Source organism: Remersonia thermophila, chromosome 5, assembly GCF_042764415.1.
Source record: "Remersonia thermophila strain ATCC 22073 chromosome 5, whole genome shotgun sequence".
Lineage (NCBI taxonomy): Eukaryota > Fungi > Ascomycota > Sordariomycetes > Sordariales > Chaetomiaceae > Remersonia > Remersonia thermophila.
In genome coordinates, this window is record NC_092221.1 from 1,188,972 (window position 1) to 1,211,721 (window position 22,750).

The 22,750-nt window shown below is 49.2% G+C and overlaps 5 protein-coding genes across 5 annotated transcripts; 2 read left to right on the forward strand and 3 right to left on the reverse strand.

The window, feature by feature from the left end:
- Nucleotides 1-1,413: 1,413 nt before the first annotated feature.
- On the reverse strand, nt 1,414-2,663 carry VTJ83DRAFT_5537 (uncharacterized protein; the record flags this gene model as incomplete). Its single annotated transcript, XM_071012148.1, has 4 exons — nt 1,414-1,935; nt 2,012-2,043; nt 2,099-2,255; nt 2,316-2,663. 4 exons carry the CDS (start codon nt 2,661-2,663, stop codon nt 1,414-1,416), a joined length of 1,059 nt encoding a protein of 352 aa, XP_070864912.1.
- Nucleotides 2,664-3,373: 710 nt separating this feature from the next.
- On the reverse strand, nt 3,374-5,556 carry VTJ83DRAFT_5538 (uncharacterized protein; the record flags this gene model as incomplete). Its single annotated transcript, XM_071012149.1, has 7 exons — nt 3,374-3,993; nt 4,046-4,392; nt 4,439-4,803; nt 4,855-4,900; nt 4,955-5,370; nt 5,420-5,458; nt 5,509-5,556. 7 exons carry the CDS (start codon nt 5,554-5,556, stop codon nt 3,374-3,376), a joined length of 1,881 nt encoding a protein of 626 aa, XP_070864913.1.
- Nucleotides 5,557-14,682: 9,126 nt separating this feature from the next.
- Nucleotides 14,683-16,466, forward strand: VTJ83DRAFT_5539 (uncharacterized protein; the record flags this gene model as incomplete). The annotated part of the gene is made up of 3 exons (XM_071012150.1): nt 14,683-14,919; nt 14,979-16,231; nt 16,295-16,466. The coding sequence occupies 3 exons, from the start codon at nt 14,683-14,685 to the stop codon at nt 16,464-16,466; spliced, it is 1,662 nt and encodes a 553-aa protein (XP_070864914.1).
- A 2,129-nt stretch (nt 16,467-18,595) lies between these two features.
- Nucleotides 18,596-19,789, forward strand: VTJ83DRAFT_5540 (uncharacterized protein; the record flags this gene model as incomplete). Its single annotated transcript, XM_071012152.1, has 1 exon — nt 18,596-19,789. One exon carries the CDS (start codon nt 18,596-18,598, stop codon nt 19,787-19,789), a length of 1,194 nt encoding a protein of 397 aa, XP_070864915.1.
- A 642-nt stretch (nt 19,790-20,431) lies between these two features.
- Nucleotides 20,432-21,651, reverse strand: VTJ83DRAFT_5541 (uncharacterized protein; the record flags this gene model as incomplete). The annotated part of the gene is made up of 6 exons (XM_071012153.1): nt 20,432-20,762; nt 20,883-20,997; nt 21,123-21,160; nt 21,345-21,389; nt 21,520-21,530; nt 21,619-21,651. The coding sequence occupies 6 exons, from the start codon at nt 21,649-21,651 to the stop codon at nt 20,432-20,434; spliced, it is 573 nt and encodes a 190-aa protein (XP_070864916.1).
- Between the last annotated feature and the right edge of the window lie 1,099 nt (nt 21,652-22,750).

The following is a 22,750-nucleotide window of genomic DNA, read 5'->3' on the forward strand; positions in this document are numbered from 1 at the left end:
CCCGCGTCGTGAAATAGGAAAAAAAAAATCAATCTCTCGATGGCATCCGCGCTATGTGACCTTGCAATCTCGCAGCTGGCTGATCGACTCGAACGCAAGTCACCAGCCCACTCGTTCCATGTCCCTGGATCCTTGATGATGTCAGGCATCTTCAGATAGGCTCCATACAGTGGGAAGAGAGCGAGAGAGATCAAGACAATCAATAGCCGAGCCCCGTGCCAACGCCCGAGACGGAGAACGGAGGTCGGGTAACGGAGGACTGGCAGCAGAGAATGGAGGCCGGATGACGGAGCAGGAACGGTGGCCCGGCTTGCTGGAGGAGAAGGAACTTTGAATGTCTCTCGAGGTCAGTCGAGTCACCAAAGATGCCCCATGGTCCGATCCCAGCGGTTGCCCGCCCTTGGCGATGAGAGTCTGTTCTCCGTTGAAATGGGGCAATGATCTGAGAGAGACTGCGAGGACATGCCATCTGCCTGACTGGTGAAAGCCCCCTGATCGAGAATCAGAATTACCCTCCTTTGCCCAATCTTCCTGGCGGGCAGCTTGCGCTGTCAATGTCCGATGCTTGATTTCAAAGTTGTGACCGCCAGATGGCCCAAGGAGAGAAGCCGCCAAAGGGCCTGTGCTGTTTGGCATGTGACAAAGCCCTTTCTGAAGTGCTCGGTTGCTTGCAATGCTCGTGTTTCCGTGGTAACTACCTGCTCTGAACACCTCGAGATAGTTCCCCGTTGATCCGGTGTAGGATGGCTGATAATGATGAATACTTCTTCCCTGGTGCCTCTGGAGATACAAAGGTTAATAAGAAAAGACTGGTCCTCAACAGAACAGCCCGGAAAAGGATACAAATTCAAACGAGCATGTAAACAATGAAGCGTTGTTATGGGGGGAAACAGGCGTTTCTTCGTGTACGATGTTTGTAAACAAGGAGATAGGGGTGGTAAATGGGAGAGGTAAACAGAACATGTGTTGTCAATAACCTTCCAATCAATCATTACGCACATCAGCCAATGGAGAGAGAATCATCTGCCCGTAGCCATCATCAACAAGAACCCGTCGAGTCCAACAGTTTTCCAACGCTGCTTGCCCTTCGGGACTCGTCAGACGCGGCGGACCCAAGCCCCATAGTCTCTCATTGCTCTCTGCCGAAGACGACAGCATGCAAAAGGAAATTCGGCCTCAGCTTCGCAAGGAGTGTGGGAGCAAATGCCAGCCTCGGGTCTTTCTATCGCATCCTGTCCATTGCGATTCAACGAGTTAATATGCAGTTATTATTTCATTGTCCGCGGGTATCATCCGAGGCGCTCTTCGTCAAGGTCAGCTTCGCAATGCCAGCTTTCACGGGTCCTCTTGCTTCCTCATCAACCACCATTCCCTGATCAACTTCCTGTCGGCGAATAATATACCGCCCCATCCCTACCCCCACCTTGCAGCCAATGCCTGATACAGCCTCCGGTCGATCGGCAACACACTCCCATGCCTCAGGTTCCTCGGAAACGCAGCCATGCTGCTTGCTTGCCACCCGCTATTGCTTGCTGGATTGTTACTCGCATACGGCCGATACCCATCTGCACCATAATGATCCAGTAGCAGATGTACCCTCCCCGGCACTATGTTGTCCCAATACGCCGTGGGGCCCTCGACACCGCTCTGGATGATAGCCCCATCGCCTCCCGGTCTGGTCCAGGTGCCGAACAGGCCGTTATGCGACACTTCCACGAAGACCGTCTTGCGGGTCTCGTCTTTCATGAAGCGCAGGAAGGAGGTGGCGTTGTTGGTGTCGCCGTTGAGGGGAAGGTAGGTGAGGTCGATAATGTTGGTGGGATTCTTGTCGATGAGGGTTTGGGGCGCCGAGAAGGTGATGAAGTCCTTCGTGTAGGCGTAGCGGATGCGAATGTTGGAGGGGGGCCCGGTGTGGCGTGGGTCCGAGGTTGGATACTAAGGAAGCTCCAGAGTCAGTCGAGAGCTCATGTTAAAGGGCGAAGGAAGGGGTGGAAGGGGCAGGTATGCTCACGAATTTGGATGCCCAGTGGACAAGGTATTGTTCTGGGAGGTTGTCAATGATCGGCTTCCGAGCGGTGGATGATTTGGAGAGACTTACGCTTGGCAGGATCCCAGATAGCCTCCGGAGCCCATACCATGCCAGCCGTGGCGTCCTCAACAACCACCAGGCGCTCGTTTCCCCAGTTGACGAGGTCGGTGCTCTCCCAGACGAAGATTCCTCTGGACCCGGTCCTTTGCGCCGCATCCCAGTTTGTCTGCCACAATAACGTTATTAGAGGTCGAACGATAGCCAGCTTCTCCGAACCCTCACCCACCTTTCCGATGTGCAAATCCGTCCCAATGATATACCATTTCTTCCCGGCCTCGGCCCCACCGCCGGGGATGATGGTCGGGTCTCGAACGCCCCCGGTCCCTTTTGTTGGCCTGATGATCGGCTGTCCCCGGTTCAGCGCACGGAAGGAGAGGGCATTGTTGCCATTGCTGAGATAGAAATAAACGTAGGGATCGGCCCCGAGGAAGAAGGCGCCTAAGTAGCCGGTTAGGTTAGGGTCGGCGCGCTTGGCCGCTTGGCCCGGGATGTCGATGGCAAACCCAGAGCCAAGGCCAGCCCAGAGGAGGAGAAGGCCCGCAAGGGCAACAAGCCTGCCAGGCCCAATCCACATCGCGGCGGCGGTGAGAAAGACCCAAAGATCCTCCAAGTGAGCGGGCTAGAGCAGACACAAAGACGACAGAGCCCATCTATCGGGAAGAGAAGGCGTGTCTGCGGGAAGGAATGGGAGATCGACGGAACCAACTTATACACGCCCCCTCCCTCTCGTAAAACACCACACCCCATCACCCTCTCCTCCACACTGGGTGTCCCAGGGGGCAGTACGGGACGGCTTCCCCACGATCGTGTCCCCGCGCTTGGGTGGTATTTAGGCTCAAACATGCCCCGAGCCCGGTGCGGTCCGTCCGATGGATAAATCTCGACATATTATTCGAGCGCATGCCGCCACACTTGCAAGAATCTCCGAATCGTATAGGTGTGTTGCAATATCACGTACCGCATGAGGCAGCAGCCAGATCCGGCGTGGTGTCCTCCGCTGATCTACCCCAACCTTGGCAGGTGTGGTCAAGGTACGGATTTGTGGAAGAATGCGAGGCCATGGTGTCGGTGTTGTACTAGTATATACCTCGGCCGCAGCCAGGCCCACACCAATAGTTCATACGCAGCAGACATCGGCAATTGAGCACGGGGCCCCATAACGCTGTACGATTGACTGCCTTGCAAATCCGGGGAAGACGTTGCTTTGGTTCCGGCAGAGCGTAGCAGCCGGTTGTAAGATGAAACGTGTGGGGTTTCTGGGGGGCCCGCCCAAAGTTCACCACCTCAATTCTCCTCCAGAAGCTCCTTCTCCAGGGTTGAGTGGTGATCTGTTGTTGACATGAGGCCAATTTCTCTGCTCGTCTTGCCTCTGGCGGCCTGCAGCATCACTCGAAACGCATGGGCGCGGGTTTCGACAGCCAAGGCCGAAATGGCGGAAGCTTGTGATCCCATGAGACCTTCTGGGTCGACCTCGGTGTCGGTGAATTCATCGGGGTCGCCTGCTTCGGGGCATGAAAGCGGCGGGCCCTCGGAGCCTGCCGGATCAAGTTCGATATCACCGAGTTCAGGCTCCGCCACGTCTGAACATAGGATAGGAGATGCCTTCCTCTTGTCCCTTGGCCCGCAAACACTGGTATCCTCGGTTTCCCCAATTGGCGGAAGATCCGACGCGGCACCCAGGGGGTTGTCCACAGGGAGAGCAAGCTGGCTTCCGCGATTGGGCAAGTCGATTTGCTGCACTTGCGAGGCATGGGCGGTTTCTCGGTAGGTTGATACGGTGGCTTGACTTTCGGAGTGACTGGTGGCATTGTTATCAAGGTCCCTCAACCAAGCTCGCATGATACAGTCGTGTCGGAATTGGTCTCCGGAGCAGTGCTCGCCAAACAATCGCTCCATGGTGATCCCTAGAAATCACAGTGAGCGTCTCGAACCCTGCGAGACAGCGTAGCTCCTCACCTTCGCGCAGCCAGCGGGGTGTGTCAACGGTACAAGGCCAGACATCCCGTGGCTTGAACACGCTGAGCAGGTGACAGAGTTCGGGATAGGATGAATGGCGGGAATAAGGAAAGTTGATAGTGTTAGGAAGATCCGGTCCATCTGCAGCCGATGTCACGTCGTGGCTTTTGGGTTGGAACCTTCTGGCTATGGCTTGCAGCCCGGCTTTGAGGTCGGTCGCCGTGCCATGCCCAACACCAGACAGGCTAAGATCGAGAGGAACCTTTCGGCCAGCAGCAACGGTCGGAAGGAGAAACTGGGCGGCCTGCCGAAGCACATCCGGGGTAACTCCTCCCATGTTGGACAGCCTGGGCGGCATCAGCGACGGTTCGAAAGAAGAAACTTAGCACCTACTCTCGAATCAGCATGTCGGCATCGCCCAGAGACAGGTGCCCAAGCTCCGGCTTTCTCCTCAAATCTTCACCACCACCTCCAACGCCGGCCTCGACAACATCACGGCCATCTGAGAGCCGGGTGATGATCGGGCGGATCCACACGACAGGATTGTTTTTGACGGTATCACAGTAGACGCCCTTCTCGCAGCTGTGAAGGCGCACATTCTCGTCGCGGGTCAAGCAGCCGGCGTGGTACGCGTTGCCGCACATGAAGCCAACCAGGCCAGGGGCTTCAGAAACAAGATGCGACGGCGATGCGGAATCCTCGGGGCTTGTGGGTGCGAGGGAGCGAAAGATGAGCCATTTGTACTCGTCGACATGAATCTAACAATGGTTAGCACACCCAAGCAAGCGACAGACTCCAAAAGACCGTGCCTTGGATCTGAGGGCCTTGGATAAGGCGAGCCAAACGTCTTCATATCTGGACCAAAGTGAGAACTGGACCACCGTGTGACAACAATCTTTTGGTTCTTACCCGTAGGTCCAAGCCTGAAAATGGAATATGGTGTCCGGTGGGTAGCGCTTGACTTTCTCCAAGAGTTCCGCAATGCCTTCGGCTTTCGTCGGGAAGGGAATGGGCTCGACGAAGGAGGTATCCAGGTAGATGGTATCAAGTGTCTTGAGACCCATGGCATACTCCAGCAGCGATGGTGACCTCGAAATAGAGTTCACCCACCACGGCTCGCTCCTGATGTCGCCCGTGTAGAGAACTGCTCGTCCCTGTCCTTCCAACACTTGGCGTGCGTGAGCAAACACTGCACATGCGGTTTGTGGGAGGGGCTTACAGAACATGACAGCGCCAGGGCAATGGTTGGCATCGATCAAAGTGACTTGAAGGTGGTTGCCTGGTTCCAGCTCCAAGACGGTGGGAGTGTCCAGAGGGATGGGTTTCTGAAAGGGGTGAGCTTCTGTGAACAGCACACGCGATGGAGCAGCATACGAGTAGATTCCTGAGGTGGCGAAATCTTTGGAGCCGTGTCTCCAGAATGCCGGCGGCGTAGTTCAATCGGCTATCATATTTCTCGAGACGAAGGAGTAGAGCCCTGGTAGCGGCCGAGCAGTAGACGCTTGAGACATGTCAGAGGTGCTGTGTGATGGCCCGGACCTGTAAGAGTGCATACGGCGGAAAGGAGTAGTTGGAAGCTGTTGTTCCAAAGAAGAAAATAACTATCTAATATACCTCTCCTGGAGGCTCCTTATATATACAATGGATGCCCAGAATGGCGGTCTAAGCAGGCAGAATGCCTGCTAGGGTTTAGGACCAGGGTATAAGTCCCTATAGATCCTGTTATACACCTCCCAGTTGTTCGTGATCAACGAGCAACTGCTATAACAGGATCCTGAAAATCAAAGAAAAGAGAGAAATACCGTTGTAGCTTTCGTACCCTTTTTAGCAGGGTAGTTAGGAGTTAAATCCCTTTGTAGTATACTATAGGCTATTTTAGACTTCGGGATAATCCGTATCCGGCAATCTAAAGTCTTTATAATTAATTAACTTTCTAGGCCCTTAAAAGGTCGACTTAAAGATTAATAAAGGAAATTATTCTTCTTCCGGAAATATTAATAATAATCCGGTCGATTATAATATTCTAAAGCTATAATAATAAAAACGATCTTTCCGATTATTATAACTATAGAAATAGCTTTCTTAGGTACTATATCGATTTCTAGCTCTATTAGTTTTTTTAGTACTAAGAATATATTGTTAAACAGCCTAACGAACTAGGTTGCTAGTTCTCGTCGTTTAAAGTATATTTTTAATCGTTTAAAACTATTCTTTTTACCCCTTAATTATAAGAGAGTAACCGATTAGTTCTCGTTACGATTATTTATAATTTTCTAACGTATTATAATAATCGTCTAGCTTCCTGTACTACTAGAGGCGGTAGAAAACCTATTAATACGGATAGTAATACCAGTTTACTTATAAAGTTACTTTCTAGTAGCGCTATAGTATCCTTTAACGATAATTAAGATATTATAGTTACGCTACGTAAAAGTAAAGTTAACCCCGCTAAGCTTCCGCTCTTTAAGCTTCTATAGAAGCTTAAGGATAGCTATAGGGTTCTCGGTCGACAGATCGAGCCCTATATAGGTTATTTTAAATCGGCTTTAAAGTATAACGACGGTTTATATTTATTAGTCGTATATTAAACCTATTACTATCATTGTAAAACAATAACGTTTTATAAACTTAAGTAAAACTTCTTTTTTATTATTTTAAAGTTTTAAATAGCTGTTATAGCAACTAATATTACGTTTTTAGCTAATCCTTTTAATTACGTATCAGACCCTTTTTACTAGCGTTTATTATTGTTTAATATATATAATATAAGTAAGCCGGTGCCTTTAAGAATATAAGTTTATTATTTCGGAGACCCGATCTATAGGTTCTGATAAATATATAGATTATCGATTATACCCGTTATACGTATAAAGACTTAGAGGCCGGTATCGTTAAGGGTTGGTAGCTAAAGTCTTTCCCGGCTTTAAAGGAGAGTCTAAGGACTTTACCCCTTTATATTGCTAATAGCGTTTTAACGCTGCCTACCCTAGCTTAGTCCAGTCCCTCTACGTTATTCGGTACTTGTAAACGTTCTTTAACGGTAACTTCCGTTCCTCCCGGCCCGGCTAATAAGAAGAAGAAGGAGGATAAATCTCTCTTTGCTAAAAAGACTAAGAATAAGGGTAAGAGTAAGGCGGTAAAGGAGGATAATAATAAGGATAAGGAGAAGGAGCTTTTAAAGCGTTTTCTAGCTAACGTAAAGGCTAAGGAGGATACTAAAGCGAAGGAGAAGGAGGCGGAGGCTCGGAAAGTACGTCTGTACGCCGAGCTGAAGAAGTATAGGTTAGATATTTAAATTATCGGTTTATTATATTGGTTTTTAACGCTCTACGCCCTTATTATAAAGTCTCTAGAAGTAAATCCTATTAATTAACCTTTTATTCTAAGTTATTCCCTAGATCCTATACTAGCTTAATAATATTTTAAAGGTTAAAAAGCTTCTAAAAATATTTAAAACGCTATCGTAATAGATTCTTCGTTAATCCGTTAGCTAGTATCTATACCGTTTAAAGGTACTCGATACTAAAAGTATCTTTTTCAACCTGCTCTCTTACCTATATATTATAAATATCGATGTACTTTAAAGAAGTATTTATCCGTATTCTATCTTTAACTACTAGTTTAATTATATTAATATTATTATAATAGATTACTTATAGCTCTCTAAGGTCTAAAGCAATATCTTTAAAAAGGCGTTACAACGCTATAGTTTCCTTAATAATATTTATAAACGCTATTAGTTCGGCTTCTATAAATAAAGTAGTAACTATCGATTGCTTTATAGCCTTCTATACAATTATACCCCTAAAGAGTATTATTACGTAGCCCTAGGTAAACCTTTAAGTATCGAAGCAATTATTAAATAATACGTCCTCTACAATAAAGAGTACTCGCGACTTAGTTTCCTCACTAATATATATAATCCTTAGATACTTTGTTCTATACAGGTAATAGACTACCTAATACGCTACAAAGATATACTAGTATAACGGATTTGTTAAGAAATAAAACAGCTTTAATACAGTAAAAGCTACGTTTAAACGAATTATAATAGCTATATAAAGTATCGAACCAATAAGCTTTTAGAAAAGCTTAATTTTATCGCTTAAAACAGTCCTCTTATATTTAACAAGATTGCCGGAGGGAAGTGGAATATAGGGCGTATAAACCGTAAGGTTAATGTTAAACCTTTTAGCTACCTTTTTAATATATTAGTTATAAACTAAGAATACCCGACGTTTCGGACGGTCCTTAATAATTCTTACGCTTAGAAACTACTTCGCCTCTCCCTTCTTATAAAGCTTATACTTAGTTTTAAAAATATTTATAATACGGTTTGCCTTATCCGTATAATCTCGATAGAAGAAGATAAAATAGTCGTCGACGTAGAATATAATAGTAACCTTATATTAGTCGTCGTAGAAAAGGCAAGGCTCTTTTTTAAAGGCTTTAAAGCTTAGTTTACATAAGGTAGAGGAGAACTTTTAGTATTAGAGGAAAGGTAACTCTCGAAGTTTATAAAGGGCCCACAGAAGTTAAATATACTTCCCTAGCTGCTTATATCCTTCTAGGAGCTTACAATACACTAACGCTTCTAGAAGGGTATTTAAAAATGTTTGTTTAATATTAAACTAGTAGACTTTAAAGTTAAAATATATAGCGATCGTTATTATAAAGTAAAATATACGAGTAGTAAAGGTAGTAGCATAGGTCGTTTTAAAAGTACTTTAGCGTTATAGATCGCCTTTAATATAAATATATACCTTTACTTTCTCAATATAACTATATTTATCGAATTTATACGTAAATACCTATTTAAAAGGTAAAGGACGTCCTTTAGCCTCTATATAGTAAATAATACGCTAAGTCTTCTAGTTAATAAGATTCCTAATCTCTTCGTTGTAAGCTTTTAGGAATAGGTATTTAAACTTATAGTTCTTAATATCTTAAAAGCGCTAAAGTACTTTAGTATTAGTTAGTTTTAAAAAATATATTCTCAGTATTTTAGAAGTAGTACCTAAGCGTTTTACGAACCTTTAGTTTACAGCTGCTACTACTACGTAGTAAATAATACGAGTTTAAAAGCTATTACCCTTATAAATAGGATTGTTTAGGAAAAAGGTTATATAAAAGCTTTTCTAATATTTCTAATTTAACAGATATATACTATTGTCTCGATATATCCCGAATATAAATCCGATAAGTCTGTACTTATTATTATCGTCTTTACCTTTAGGCCCCTAACCTTTTTACCGTCTATTCTAATATACAGTAGGCCTATATACCTTTCTAACGTATTTACATTTAATACGGGCTAGATTAGGGTTTTATCTTTCTATAGTCTGCTGTTTTATTATAGTATTTACGGTATAATAAACGCTTTACAATAGTCTATAAATACCGTTTGCCGGCTGTAGAGGCTTCTCTTTAACTATAAGGAGTCCTACGGTATTATTATCATAAAGGCTTAACAAAAGCGTACTAAGCTCTACAGTCTTATTAATAGAATACTAGTCTTTAACTATTATACCTTTACAATAAGTATTACTAGTATAAGGTTTAATATTTGTAACCCTACTAAGTTTTATATAAAGCGATAGAAGACTAATAAACGGCTTTAGGGTTAGGAGTTTAGTTGTAAACGATCCTGCTTTTAACAGCTTAATAAAAGTATTTATAAGAAGTATACTCTTTACTTATACTCCTACCCTTAAGTCTTAACCCTTTAACCGGTTAAAACTTATCTTTAGCCTTTTAAAAGATACTAAGTATTCTAGACTCTTAAAGTTAATATTATTAAGCTCTTTTATTATATTAGCGTCCCGGTACCCTGTATCGGACTTAAGTAGCTTTATAATATCCTTTATAATTTAAAGCGGTTATAGGGATATATATTCTTTACCAGGTTTATAGAAAAGCTTCTTATCGAAGATTACGTTCCGTGTAATAATAACCCTTTTAAGCTAAAGAACTTAAATCCGGTAGATATTAGTTACCTAATACCTAACCAGGTAACCGATATAGGCTCTTTCGGTTGTTTTAAATAGTTTCCGGTAAATATTTACCTTTCGTTACTTATTAAATAGGTATACCTGGCATCCGTATACGTATAGGTTATTAAAGTAAAGCCTTAGATCTCGTATACGATTATCTATAAACTCGGGTTAATACTAATAGAAGTATTACCGAAACTATAAGTATAGTTTCTCGTTTAGTAATTTCTAATCGTTACGCTATAAAAGCGTAATATTAATTAGCTAGGCAGCCGCTTTTGTAGCTTCTAGCTATAGGTTGTAAAGTAAACAAGCTTCGAAAAGTATAGTAAGCCTTCTTTCAATAATCTTATATCCTATACGTTTAGATCCTTCGTTAGTTTCCGAGGTATAAGTTAGGGTAAGTTTAAAATCGATCCCTAAGTTCTAAATCCAAACCTTATAATCCGTATACCCTTTAATACCGATAGTACTAATATTATTATCCTGCCGGATCTTACAGACTTTAAAGCTAAACTATATATTAACTTATAATACAGTATCTTTAATCTGTCTAACTACGGTATACAGCGACTTAATTATTAAAGTTTTTATAATTACTTTCCTATTCTATTCGTCTTTAATTATAAGCAGCTATTTTAAATCGTTAAACCTAGGATTAAACTTAAAAAGGTCCTAAGTAATCCTTTAGAAGGGTTTTATAGTACGGTTCTTAAAGGGTTAACGTAAAATAACTCGAGTAGCGTATACCTGTATACAACTCTTATACTCCTTTTTTAAGATGCTATCTACTTTGTACCGAACTCCTTTAGCTATAGAGACGAATCTTCGTATTACTTCGGGCCCTACGTATCCTACGTATAAGTGCTATAAACGCTTTGTATCCTCTCTTTTAGAAAGTAGCTTTTTCGATCAGGTAGCTAAACGGGTTTTAATAACAGCGAGAGATATAGTTATAATATACTTAGGCGAAAGAACTTTTAAATAAATAGAACGAACGTTATATTTAAGGAATACTAAATTATATTTACGGACTAACTATTTTATTACTAGACTACGCTTTATAGGGCTATAACAAAGGGTTCCGTCCTACCTGTAATACTAGAGGCCTGCCTATTTAAAAGCTACCTCTAATATAATATTAACGTAAAACCCGTTAATAAAAACCGTATCTTCCAGAATTAAATCCTTAGTATTAGGACCTCTATTACTATTCAATATATTCCTAAGCCTTTATTGCCTACGGGCTTATACTTAGAAAAAGGTTATACCCGCCCCTATATAATTGTTTAGGTTATCGATTTTATACTAGGATCCAGGCTTAAATCGTAACTTATTGTTAATAATATAGACTACTCTGTAGTTATCTAGAAGAATAAAATTATAAAACGGATAATAGTTGGTAATAAATATAGTATAGATACCGGAGGGAAGTTGAATTCTTATCTATAGGTCGTAAAGGATTACCGCTTTAATAAGAAGCCCTGAAAAGTCTTTATTATTATCGAGTTTTAATTTAACTCCGATTAAACTAGGAAAAGGTTCTTCGTTACCTAGTCCTAATAATAAGTATAATACTCCGGGACTAAAGAGTCTTATCCCTTAAGCTTATAACTCGTCTTTAAGGTCCGCCTATTAAAGCTTTATAAGGTCGTTAAGGATATATTAGTATAGGCTCTAGGATATTATACCGCTTCTTTCGCTTTTACTAGTTATAGTAGCTTTAAGATTAAAGTATTTAATCGGTATCCAATAATATTATTTAAGGATTCCGTATAGGCAGTTATAATAAACCTTTAGCGTTCGGTTTACTTTCCTATTTTAATTATTAGACTAGTTATAGCTTTAATTACCGCCTTTTCTACTACTATTCCTACCTTTTCCTTATCTATAGCTACCCCTTAACCTAAAAGGCTTACCTTTACTATTACCGCTATTTTTCTTATCAGACCCTTGTTTTAATAGGTTTTATTAGTTAGATAACTACTTATATCTTCCGAAAGTAACGTAAATATATAATAAAATATATACTCCGGCTCCGTTCTAGAGGAGAAATCGGTATAACTGGTCTATATATACCTCTATAATTTCCTTAGGGTCGCTTTAGATAACTCTGTCGGCTAAAAATATATATTTAGTATAGGCCTATCCTAGGGCAATACGCTTCTAAACAATATTTAGAAAAGCCGTAATAGCTAGGAGACTGATTATATTGGTAACTCCGTTTACAAATACGTTGTAATACTTACGATAGAAGTTTATAATCTATTCGAAAGGGTTTATAGCTGTTTCGGCTCTATCGAAGACGTTAAAGAAAGCCTTATAAAACGCCTCTATCCTTACCGTCTAAATAAAAACAATTTAGACTTCTAGAATATATAGGACGTTATAGCAGATCTATAGCTGTTTTATTAATGTAAAGAGGTTAAAAGCGTTTTTAAGCAGATCCTTCTAAACGATGTTAAAGATAAGATAGTATACTGCGTTATAAGCCTTCCTCTAGTTATTTAAATCGTTTTGTAGGGTCTTTAGGAAGTATTAGAGGAGGTTCTACTCGTATACGTAATCTACGTTAAACTTAAAAGGTTCTCCTAGTTTTTCTAGTTCAGGGCCCCTTTCCTCCGGATTAGCGTTCTGCTAGTCCCGAAGCTCTCGCTAGTATTAAATCCTAAGCTGCTACTGGACCTTTAAGTAAGCGTCTGTGTAAAACGGCTTTTAGTTGTTGTTAAGGATCTTTAGAACCGTTTTAGCGTTTACTTCTAGTCTACAGATCTGCTATACGCTATAGGTACAAGCTTCGTTTCGGACGTAATCGAACTATCGTCCCTAGTCGCGGAAGGTCTCTAGCCGTACAACGCTAAGAGTATAATCCTTAAGGACTAAGTCTATCTTGCCGAGAAAGGTACTTTAATAGTTAGCGACGGGTTTTAAGAGAGAGAGGAGAAAATAAACGAACTAAACGCTTTAAAGATTAATTTAAAGGCTTATAATAAGAAGGGGAGGTTCTCTTTCTGCGTAGCAGGAAGGCACCGGGCTTATAACTGTAATAGCCCGGACCTGTAAGAGTGTATACGGCGGAAAGGAGTGGTTGGAAGCTGTTATTCCAAAGAAGAAAACAACTATCTAATATACCTCTCCTGGAGGCTCCTTATATATACGATGGATGCCCAGAATAGCGGTCTGAGCAGGCAGAATGCCTGCTGGGGTTCAGGACTAGGGTATAAGTCCCCATAGATCCTGTCACATGCTGCTCGGGAAACAACAGAGGGGTTGGCCGGGCCGATAGCCTACAATGGCGAGCGGAGAGACTCCAAGCCAGCAAGATGGTCGCTATGGATGTGGCTCAAGAAACATGCCAGTGGTGGCTGGCGGTCTGGATGGGAGCGGAAGAAGTCGACTGATCATCCCGTTAGCTGAGGGAGAAAAGAGGTTGGAACTGAAGCCTCAAGTACCTCGAATGTCGGGAAATTCGGCCACGATACCGTTGAAGGTCGACATGGCGAGGACAAGTATTCCTGCTAATACCAAGAAACACCCCCATGAACCAGGGCACTCGAGTGTCGACTTGATGCGCGAGGTCAGGTAAGGAACGGAAGTTCAGGCAACACAGGTCAGGACCAAGACTGTCAAATAGAACCCCTAACCCCGAATTCAGAGGCGAAGACTGGTCCCAGGCAGCAATATCCAACGCTTTCAAAGAAACAGGGAAGCATCAACCTGCAAAATCACACTTTCCATCATGGATCCCCTGGCTCCAAACTTTCCGTTTCTCTGGGAAGTTAAGGTCCCGTCTGAATGAAAGGGACCCGAGAGCCCGGTGATTAGATCTGCCGTCCTGAGGTGTCTAAGTATATGCCATCGCCCGGCATCCAGTTCATCCGACGGTGTACCTCAGCAAGTTTTCTTTGACCAGGGAACGGCATGAGTGGAGGCTGGGACTTGTGCTGTATAATTCATGGCACCTAGCAGTCCAACATCGGGACAGAAATCGGAAACAACTTTGACAAAAAAACACGAAGACAAAGATGTCAAACCAATGGACTGCCAATCCGTCCCGTCTGTTAGGTTGTTCCTAGGTTGATCACCAAGAAAGCTGGACTATGTGACCTGCTGTGGTCCAGGACCCGGCACTCCGTGTGTGGTACCCGCCCCTCCCGGGCCGTTTGAACCCCCCCCCCCTCCCCCACTGCCCCACGTTGCCCCACACTTCAGCGTTGTCCAGTTCCTGGGCTGACCCCTGCTTGGCTTGCATCACTTTCGCTCCCTTCTGAGCCAGTGGGGCGCCAAGCAAACAATCACCTGCAATACTGCGATACCACACCACAGCAAAGGGATACCCCGAGCGCGCGGTCCTCTGTCTTTTGTTTCAGAACCTTGAGGCGTCGACTCCGTCATCCACAGATCTGACAACCCCTGGCCGCCCTGCCGCATCCCGACGCCGCAATGTCAGCAACCATGAATTTTGGTCGAGAAACATTCCTCCTCCTACCATCCAGGCCGAGCCGAGTGCTTGTAGGACCTAATTACCCAGAACATCCGTGATATCCCGTTCCCGTCGGGAGTTGGCATCTTGTCCAACCCACCTCACCACCTTCGACCCGCCTCCCGTCGTTCCACCGCGCAGGCGGTTGCATTCGAGGCACCATGGTCATGATCGCCAGCCTCTGCTCCCAGCTGATCGAGCTTTTGACTCCCAGCCGCCTCATCGTCTTCGCCGTTCTTTTCACCTTCGCCTCCTTTCTGGTTGACTTCACACGGAAGCCCCGCTATTCCGAGTCCCTGCCGCGCGTCGGCTGCGGCGTTGACTTTGTGGGCACCCTCAAGAATTGGGTTCTCTTTGTGACACGATACGACTCCTGGTTCTCGGAAGGCTATGAAAAGGTGCGCCAGAGACCTCCCCTGCTAACGGTGCAGGCGAACGCATATTGATGCCGCCGCAGTACTCCAAACATGGCCGCGCCTTTGTCGTTCCCGCCGCCCCGGCCCATCCCCAAGAGATTGTCGTGCCGCGCTCCCAGGCTGCATGGATGCTCGAGCTCCCGGATCGCGTGCTGTCCACCAAGGAAGCACACCGCGACTCCCTCCACAACGACTATCAGTTCTTTGGTGTCGACGACCAGTTCCCCATCCAAACCATCCACAAGCAGCTCGCCCGCAACATCATCGACATCATCCCCGGCGTTCAGGAGGAGGTCGAGGCCGCTATCGACGATGTCTTTGGCAAGGACACGGACTGGAAGACGGTGAACCTGTGGGAGGCCTGGCTCGGCATCGTGCCGCGCGTCACGAACCGCATCATTGTCGGCGCGAGGCTGTGCCGGAACAAGGACTTCCTCGCCGCTCAGGTTGCCTTTGCGGACGATGTCGTGCGGAATAGCATCCTGCTCGACTTGGTCCCGCGCGTCTTCAAGCCCATTGTCGCTCCTCCGCTCGTCGCCCTGTCCAACTACCGGCGCTGGCGCAAGTCTTACCTTCTAGCCAAGCCCCTCCTCGAGGAGCGTCTCGCCGGCTTCGAACGCAAAGCTTCCGGCGACCCTGCCTACCTGGATTGGCAGCCACCTGAGGACATGGTCACCTGGTTGATCCGGCAGGCCCGCGCCGAGGGTCTCAACCACGAGCTCAACCCGGAGATGCTCTCCAAGCGCATACTGCCCGTCGAGTTTGCCGCCATTCACACCACCGTGGTAACCGGCTTTAACCTCACGATCGACCTTCTCAGCGCCGACCCGTCCCTCAACGTTCTCGGCGTCATTCGTGAGGAGACGGCCGGCGTGCTGTCCGAGGAGGAATCCCCGGGGTCCTGGTCCAAGCAGGGGCTCATGAGCCTTCATCGCACCGACAGCGCCATCAAGGAGAGCATGCGTCTTAGCACCTTTGCCAGGGGGCTCACGCATCGCAAAGTCGTCGCTCCGGAGGGCGTTACCAACGCCACGGAGGGCTGGCATGCGCCATACGGAGCATCCCTGACGCTCGATATGGCCGGGATTCACCACGACCCGGACATCTACCCGGACCCGAACCGCTACGACCCCTGGCGATTCTCGCGCCAGCGTGAGGAGATCGAGGCTCGCGCCCGCGAGGCCGCTGAGAGAGGGGAGAAGATCGACCCGGACGAGATGATGCGCGCCATGCGCCTGGGGATGGTCACGACGAGTGCGGAGTACCTGCCGTTTAGCCACGGCCGGCATGCATGGTAAGGAGGCCTCTCTCTTTCTTCCAGAAGAGCAACGCTTGGCTGACGCAAAGGCATACATAGCCCCGGGCGCTTCTTCGTCGCGCATGAGCTTAAAATGATACTAGCCTATCTCGTACACAATTACGAGTTCAAACCGCTGCCTGAGCGGCCAAAACCCGTATGGTTTGGGCACAACCAGATACCCCCCGTGAAGACCACCATCGAGATACGGCGGCGAAAGGGCACAGCATGAGCTTGTTTGCCTTCAGCGCGGGCGTTGGGGCTTTCAATTGCATAGCATGAGAGCATAATGGCGTTTGGGTTCGTCGTTGGGATTAGATAGGGTTCTCTGGATACATTCCATATAAATGCCAATATGCAAAACGCATGATATGCCGTTAATCTTTCGACCGCTCCGGCAGCATGTATCCCCAGCAGGGAAATATGGCACCTAGTTGTGGCTACGTATCGAACCATTGCGAACATAAACAACAAGCAAAGGGTACTAGGTAGGCTTATCTGGTGATGATACGAAAAGAGGTTCATGTCATTATCTGGCACAGCACACCCGAGCAACACACGAAATGGAAAATACCAGTCTCTTCCTGCAGATATTCTCTCAGCGAAAAACGGGACATCTTCGAGGTTAGCACGGTCTCGAGAGGCAGCTGATGATACCAGGAAACATCCATCGTCCTCACTTTCCACCATGTTGCAAAAGCCAGTGCTGGACTTTATGCACTATAACCTACGTACAAACTCATCGGCAGCAGAGCAGCGTGAGGTATGTCTGACATCGTGGCGAGAACGCAAAGAGAAAAGCTCTCGCCACGCCAGAGGTCGCCAAGCCTCATTAAACTCCGCCCCAAGCGTTCTCACCCACGACTCACCTCAGCGCTTCCGCCCACTCGAGGAAGCGTCGGAGCAGCTTGAGCAATAAGTACTCTCCGACTCCACCTTATCCTCCGCCCACTTGCAGTCGTTTTTATAGCACTTCTTGACGCCACCGTCCTTTTGCTTGTGGCCACACAGGTATTTCTTCCAGTACTGAGTGCACATGTTGGTAATGGTTTTGGGTTTCGATGAGGGTTTGGGTATTCCTGAGGGCTTCGAGGGTGGGGACACTGATGATGATAATGATAGCAATTGCGATGGTGTTGATAGCGAAGAGGAGCAAGTTTGGAGTGCGTCAAGGGGGCAGAACTTGTAGGGGAAATACACAGAATGGACAGTTTTCCATAGCAGTCATTCCTAGATGTGAGAGACACGTACATCACCAGCTATGCCCTCGCCTCTGTTTACCTTTACTCTAGCTGACCGTTTTGATACTGCTTCGGCGGAACTGTCCGCCTACAGACTCACGCTTACAACCGCTCGCCACATACCAACCAGTCTATGGACGACGAAGGGTTGACGGGCATTCGGGCATTGACATTGTAGGACCAGGGAAGGGATGCCCGATCTAGGCTTGTCGATTTACCTAGCTACATAACACGTAGTCAGCTCCTGAGCTGCTCCAGTGGTGTGTATTTTCAGCTGGAAATGTAAGCCGGTGTCGTGCCGTTGCCACCGTTAGTTGTTGCGTAGATGTCGAACCAGACGCCTGAATGAATGATCACACGGTAGAGTAACATACCCGAAGGGAACAACAAACACACACACACACACACACACATACACACACACACACGGGTAACGAAGGAGAAAATAAACGAGAAGAAACACAACCAACAACTCACCTGATACCCTCCCCCCCAGTTGACACCCTCATTCCCCACCTCCAACACGCTCCTCCTTTTTGACCCCTTCCCCGCCGGGCCCAGCTCAAAGGTATCATGCGTCGCATTCCACGCGGGTATAGCCAGCATCCATCCGTCCCCCCTTGCTTTTGCAGCCACCTCGTAGGAATGGGGAACACCACCGGCTTCGTCACCGGTAAGTATGACTCTGCCCCGAAATCGCATGTGCAAGGCCGGTTCTTCCCCTCCACCATTGTTTCCAATGAACCCTGCTCATCAGGCCGGAGTATCCATGCCAAGGACAACCATTCCAGTCAATCTAACAGGTGCTGGATGTGTGGTAAATCCAGGGCGACGTGATGGACGGAGGGAGCTGGCAACGAAGCGTTGATGCATGTTGATTGCGATCAGGGGTAGCTGGCAAGGGTTAGGGTTTTCACAAGCGACACGACCTCGCCCGCTGTACTAGGACAACCCGGACGGAACCCGTCGCTTTCACCCCGCGCGCGCCGCACGACCACAACCCAACACGCCACCGCTCGCCATCGCATCGAACCTCGAAACGCCACCACAGACGCTTCCGCCCTCGCCCCGTCGGATCCGAACCACCACCGGCGACCAACCGGCAGAACCCTCGCCAAACATGCAGGGCTTCAACATGGGCCGCTACCACCCGCCCGACGGCGACAACGACCCGGGCGGCGGCGCGCCCTTCTCCCGCTCCAAGCGACGCGCCGGCGCCGGCGCCGCCTCCGCCCCCGTCGTCCGCTTCGAGATGCCCTTCGCCGTCTGGTGCGCGCACTGCCCCAAGCCGACGCTCATCGGCCAGGGGGTTCGCTTCAACGCCGAGAAGCGCCGCGCCGGCGCCTACCACTCGACGCCCGTCTGGTCCTTTCGCATGCGCCACGCCGACTGCGGCGGCGAGATCGAGATGCGCACCGACCCGGCGCGGGCCGACTTCGTCGTCGTCTCGGGCGCGCGGCGGAGGGACTACGGCGGCGGGGCGGACGCCGGGGAGGAGAGCGGGAGCCTGGTGGCGAGCCTCGGGGCCGTCGCTCCGAGGCCGACGCCGCGCGAGCTCGCCGAGCAGAGGGAGACGGCGTTTGAGCGGCTGGAGAAGACGATTGCGGACCGCGAGCGGCTGCTGGAGGTGTCGCGGAGGATTGCCGAGCTGCAGGAGGCAGAGGCAAGGAGGTGGGGGGACCCATATTCCCAGAACAAGCGGCTCCGGAAGGCGTTTCGGGCCGGGCGGCATGCGCGGGAGCGCGAGGCGGCGCGTGCCGACGGCATCAAGGCGCGCCTGGGCGGGATCGGGATCGACCTGCTCCCGGAGACGGAGGAGGATGCGCGGAGGGCGAGGCTGGTGGACTTTGGGAGCGTGGTCGACGCCGCGGGCGGGGGAGGCGGCGATGGGGACGGGGATGCGGACCCGGTGCGCCATGCCCGCTTCAACAAGGCGCTGGCAAAGCCCCTCTTCGAACCGTCTGCCTCCAACGGCGGCTCGGGAGACAAGGCGGGCGACGCCAAGGCGACCCCGAAGAAGCTCAAATCCGAAATCAAAGCCGCGCGGGTGCGCGAGAACCTCGTCGCCGAGATCGTCAGCAACACGCGCGCGGAAAGGGACCCGTTTCTCGACTTTGGCGGGAGCAGCAAAAAGGAACGACCGCGCCTGGTCGGGCTCAAGAGGAAACGGGCGTTGGAAGAAGCCCCTGACCCTCCTCGTCCTTCTTCTGCACCACCGGCATCGACGACTGCCGAGGAGGGCAACGAGACGCCATCCTCGAAAGGCGCCGCTGGCACGACGCCTTTGGTGGACTACGGTTCGGACTCGGACTGAGATCCGAAGCCAACCCCTTCCGAAAAGCGGTATGCTATGGGGAATTTGGCACGTGTGACACGAAACGGATGGGGCCTGGAATCTCTACGGCGTAGACAATGATACCCTGGGGATAGAAGGTGTCGGTCGGGATGGCGTTGGATGTTTCGTTACTTATCGTTCAGGGTCGGCATGTTGAAGACTAATAATGCGTCACTAGTCTCATCCGACCAGGATGCCCATCTTACGGGGAGCCGCTATGCAGCTTTCTGCAACATGGTGAAATCAAGGTGAAAAGTGTGCATCTATGCTACCTACCGAACAAAGCCCGAGAAGCGCCGAACTGCCACCACCCAGATTCAACCCTTTGCCCATCCGCCATGCGGGTCTTCAGCGCCGTGCTCCTAGGAGGAGCGGAGAGCGGACCAAAACGCAGATCAAGACGAAAACGAAGCAAAACCCAAGCACACCGCCGTATACAACTCCAAACAGACAACCTAGCTAAAGAGAAGAGACCGGTGTGTAAAGGGAAGAGAGAAAGAAAAACCCACCATCTCCGAAACCCTCCGCCGCCCCATACGCCGAGCTACGCCTCCTATGGCAACGCACTCATCCGTCGAATCCAACCGATCATCTTGCCCCGCCCGCCCCTTCCACAACCGTTCATACATCATCCATCTGCCCCGCAGCCTGTGCGTCTTCATCGTCATCCTCGTCGTTGTAGCTTCCGACGGACGAGAGCTCGTCGTCGTCCTCGCTCTCGGCCCCGGCCTCGTCGGCGGCCCCCTTGGACGCGTACCGCTGGACATAGTCCTTGACCTTGGCCTCGTAGTTCTTGGGGTCCCTAAGCAAGAGCGCGGCGGCCTCGCCGTTGAGCGGGTCGGAGGGGTTCGGGTAGCGCAGCAGCTGAGGAAGAAACACCTCGAAGATGTTGATCATGTCGTACATGGGCGACCAGGTCTGATTGATGACGTCGAGGCAGACGGAGCCGGAACTTTTTTGTTGTGTGAGAGTGTCCGGCGTGTTAGTGAGTCTTGGAAACCCGGGATAAGGGGAGAAGGAGACCAAGCATCTAGCCGGTCCCGCTAGTTGCCTTGCGTCGGACGCTGCTTACAGCTCGTCAATGTTGGGATGGAAGATGCGGTTCACAAACCCGATGCTGGGCGATTTGTATGGGTACTGGTCGGGCAGCTCGACGTGCACCTTCCAGACGCCGCCCTCAAAAGGGGCTGTTGTGGTTTTGTCAGCCAGTTGTTCATCAAAGGTTGCGTCGTTCTCGGCGAAGCGTATCGCCCTCCCAAGGGCAGAAACTCGACCGAGCCTTGTCAGGGGAGGGGGGGTAGCGGGAACTAACTCTCTGCGGGCCCCTTAAACCGCACAAAGAACTCCTGCCTGTATCCGAGGAGAACGAGCTCACGTTAGTCTTGGCTCCTCAGACGGAAACGCCGAGGGCCATCGCAGCTCCGGTCGTCGGCACCGGTGATGGCGGGGTTAGCTTACACTGCGGGGAGGTGTGCAAGTTAGCAACATATTGCGTCATTCAGATTGCAAGGGAAGGGCCGTGCAGCGGAGTGACCTACTGTTGTCGTTGACCAGCGTCACCTCATAGTCGCTCATGAGCCTAGGGGCTTTGTCAGCGCCGTGGGAAACCGACGAGAGGGGCGGTTGAGGCCCGCGGCCTCGAGTGACGCGTGCAAGGCCTGGGGGATGATGGCAACCGCGAGGGCGGCATGGCCAAGAGAGATACGCACATCTTCATGACCTGGACCACCTCTCGTGTCAGTTCAGAGGATCTGGTGCACGCCAGGAATTCGCCGCGGGAAGGACGGCGGCGGAGCAGGACCACGTACATCGGTCTCGATCCGGCGGCGCGGAGAAGACATGTTGGGCGGTGTCGGATGGCCTACCGGCGCTACTGTCGCTGGTAGAAGGAAGATTTCACGTCCTGTCTTTGAAGGGCAGGAGTTGGCTTGGTGTTGGGCTGTGTGCCGTATGCAGAGTGGTGTGGTGTGTGGGTTGTCGGGTTCAAAGGGATTCGGTCGTGGTGGTTGGAGGTTACGATAAAGGATGGAAGCCCTCCGTCAAGGTTATGGAAAGCGATAACGATACGTTAAGTGCTGACGTTACTGTACGGTTGGGGGGGGGTACCTAAAGTAGGTAGCGTAGAAGGGGGGGGGGAGGAAAAGGCGCCAGGTCACGCAAGGGTGGGGAATATCCTCTGTGCATTCGGGCCTGCAGCACGACCCAGATGAGGGGATGGTCAGTTGACTCAGCGCCCCAGGCGGTTTCCAGAATCGGTACCTATTGTGCCTGATGCATGTACACAGTGCCGGAAGAGGGTGAGGGGGGAGCGGAGCTGCTTGCTGCCCGCCATTCGGTATACCTAGGTTCACAGTAGGTTGTGCCGTAAGCTGCACACAAGCAAACTGACGGGAACAGCTGGCACGCGAGCCTTGGTGATCTCCTTGCAGGATGATCCGAGCCAAACCAAGCGTGCAGGCGGGCCGGACCTTGATGTTGAGCTTGCCTGGGCTTCACTGTCGGGCCGACGTTGCTCGTGAGGCCCAATGCTCGCCGGTACTCCACCCAGGGTCATCAGTCCTGTCGTTTCAAACCCGGAGAGCAGACAGTGCACAAAGGGCCCGGCATTCAAGCCCGCCTGTCCATCTGGTGGGGACAGGTGACGCAATGACGCAGCGCCCAGCGGCACCTCTTTCGTCCGCCTAGCGTCAGGTCCGGCGAAGAGGGACCATCTGGGTTGTCTTGGGGACGCTCAGGGCCCGACATAAGAATCCTTGTCGCTAACTATATATGTAGTTCCATGCCTTCTAGTGCATGACTTGAGGCATTGAACACCATTCCAATACGTCTTCATTGTATCATTGATCAGAGGCTTCATTGATAAAGAGAAGACATCCCCGACCTACCCGACGACCTGGACAACATGCCTCCCCCTCTCTCCCCCCCCCCCCCCCCGGCCCC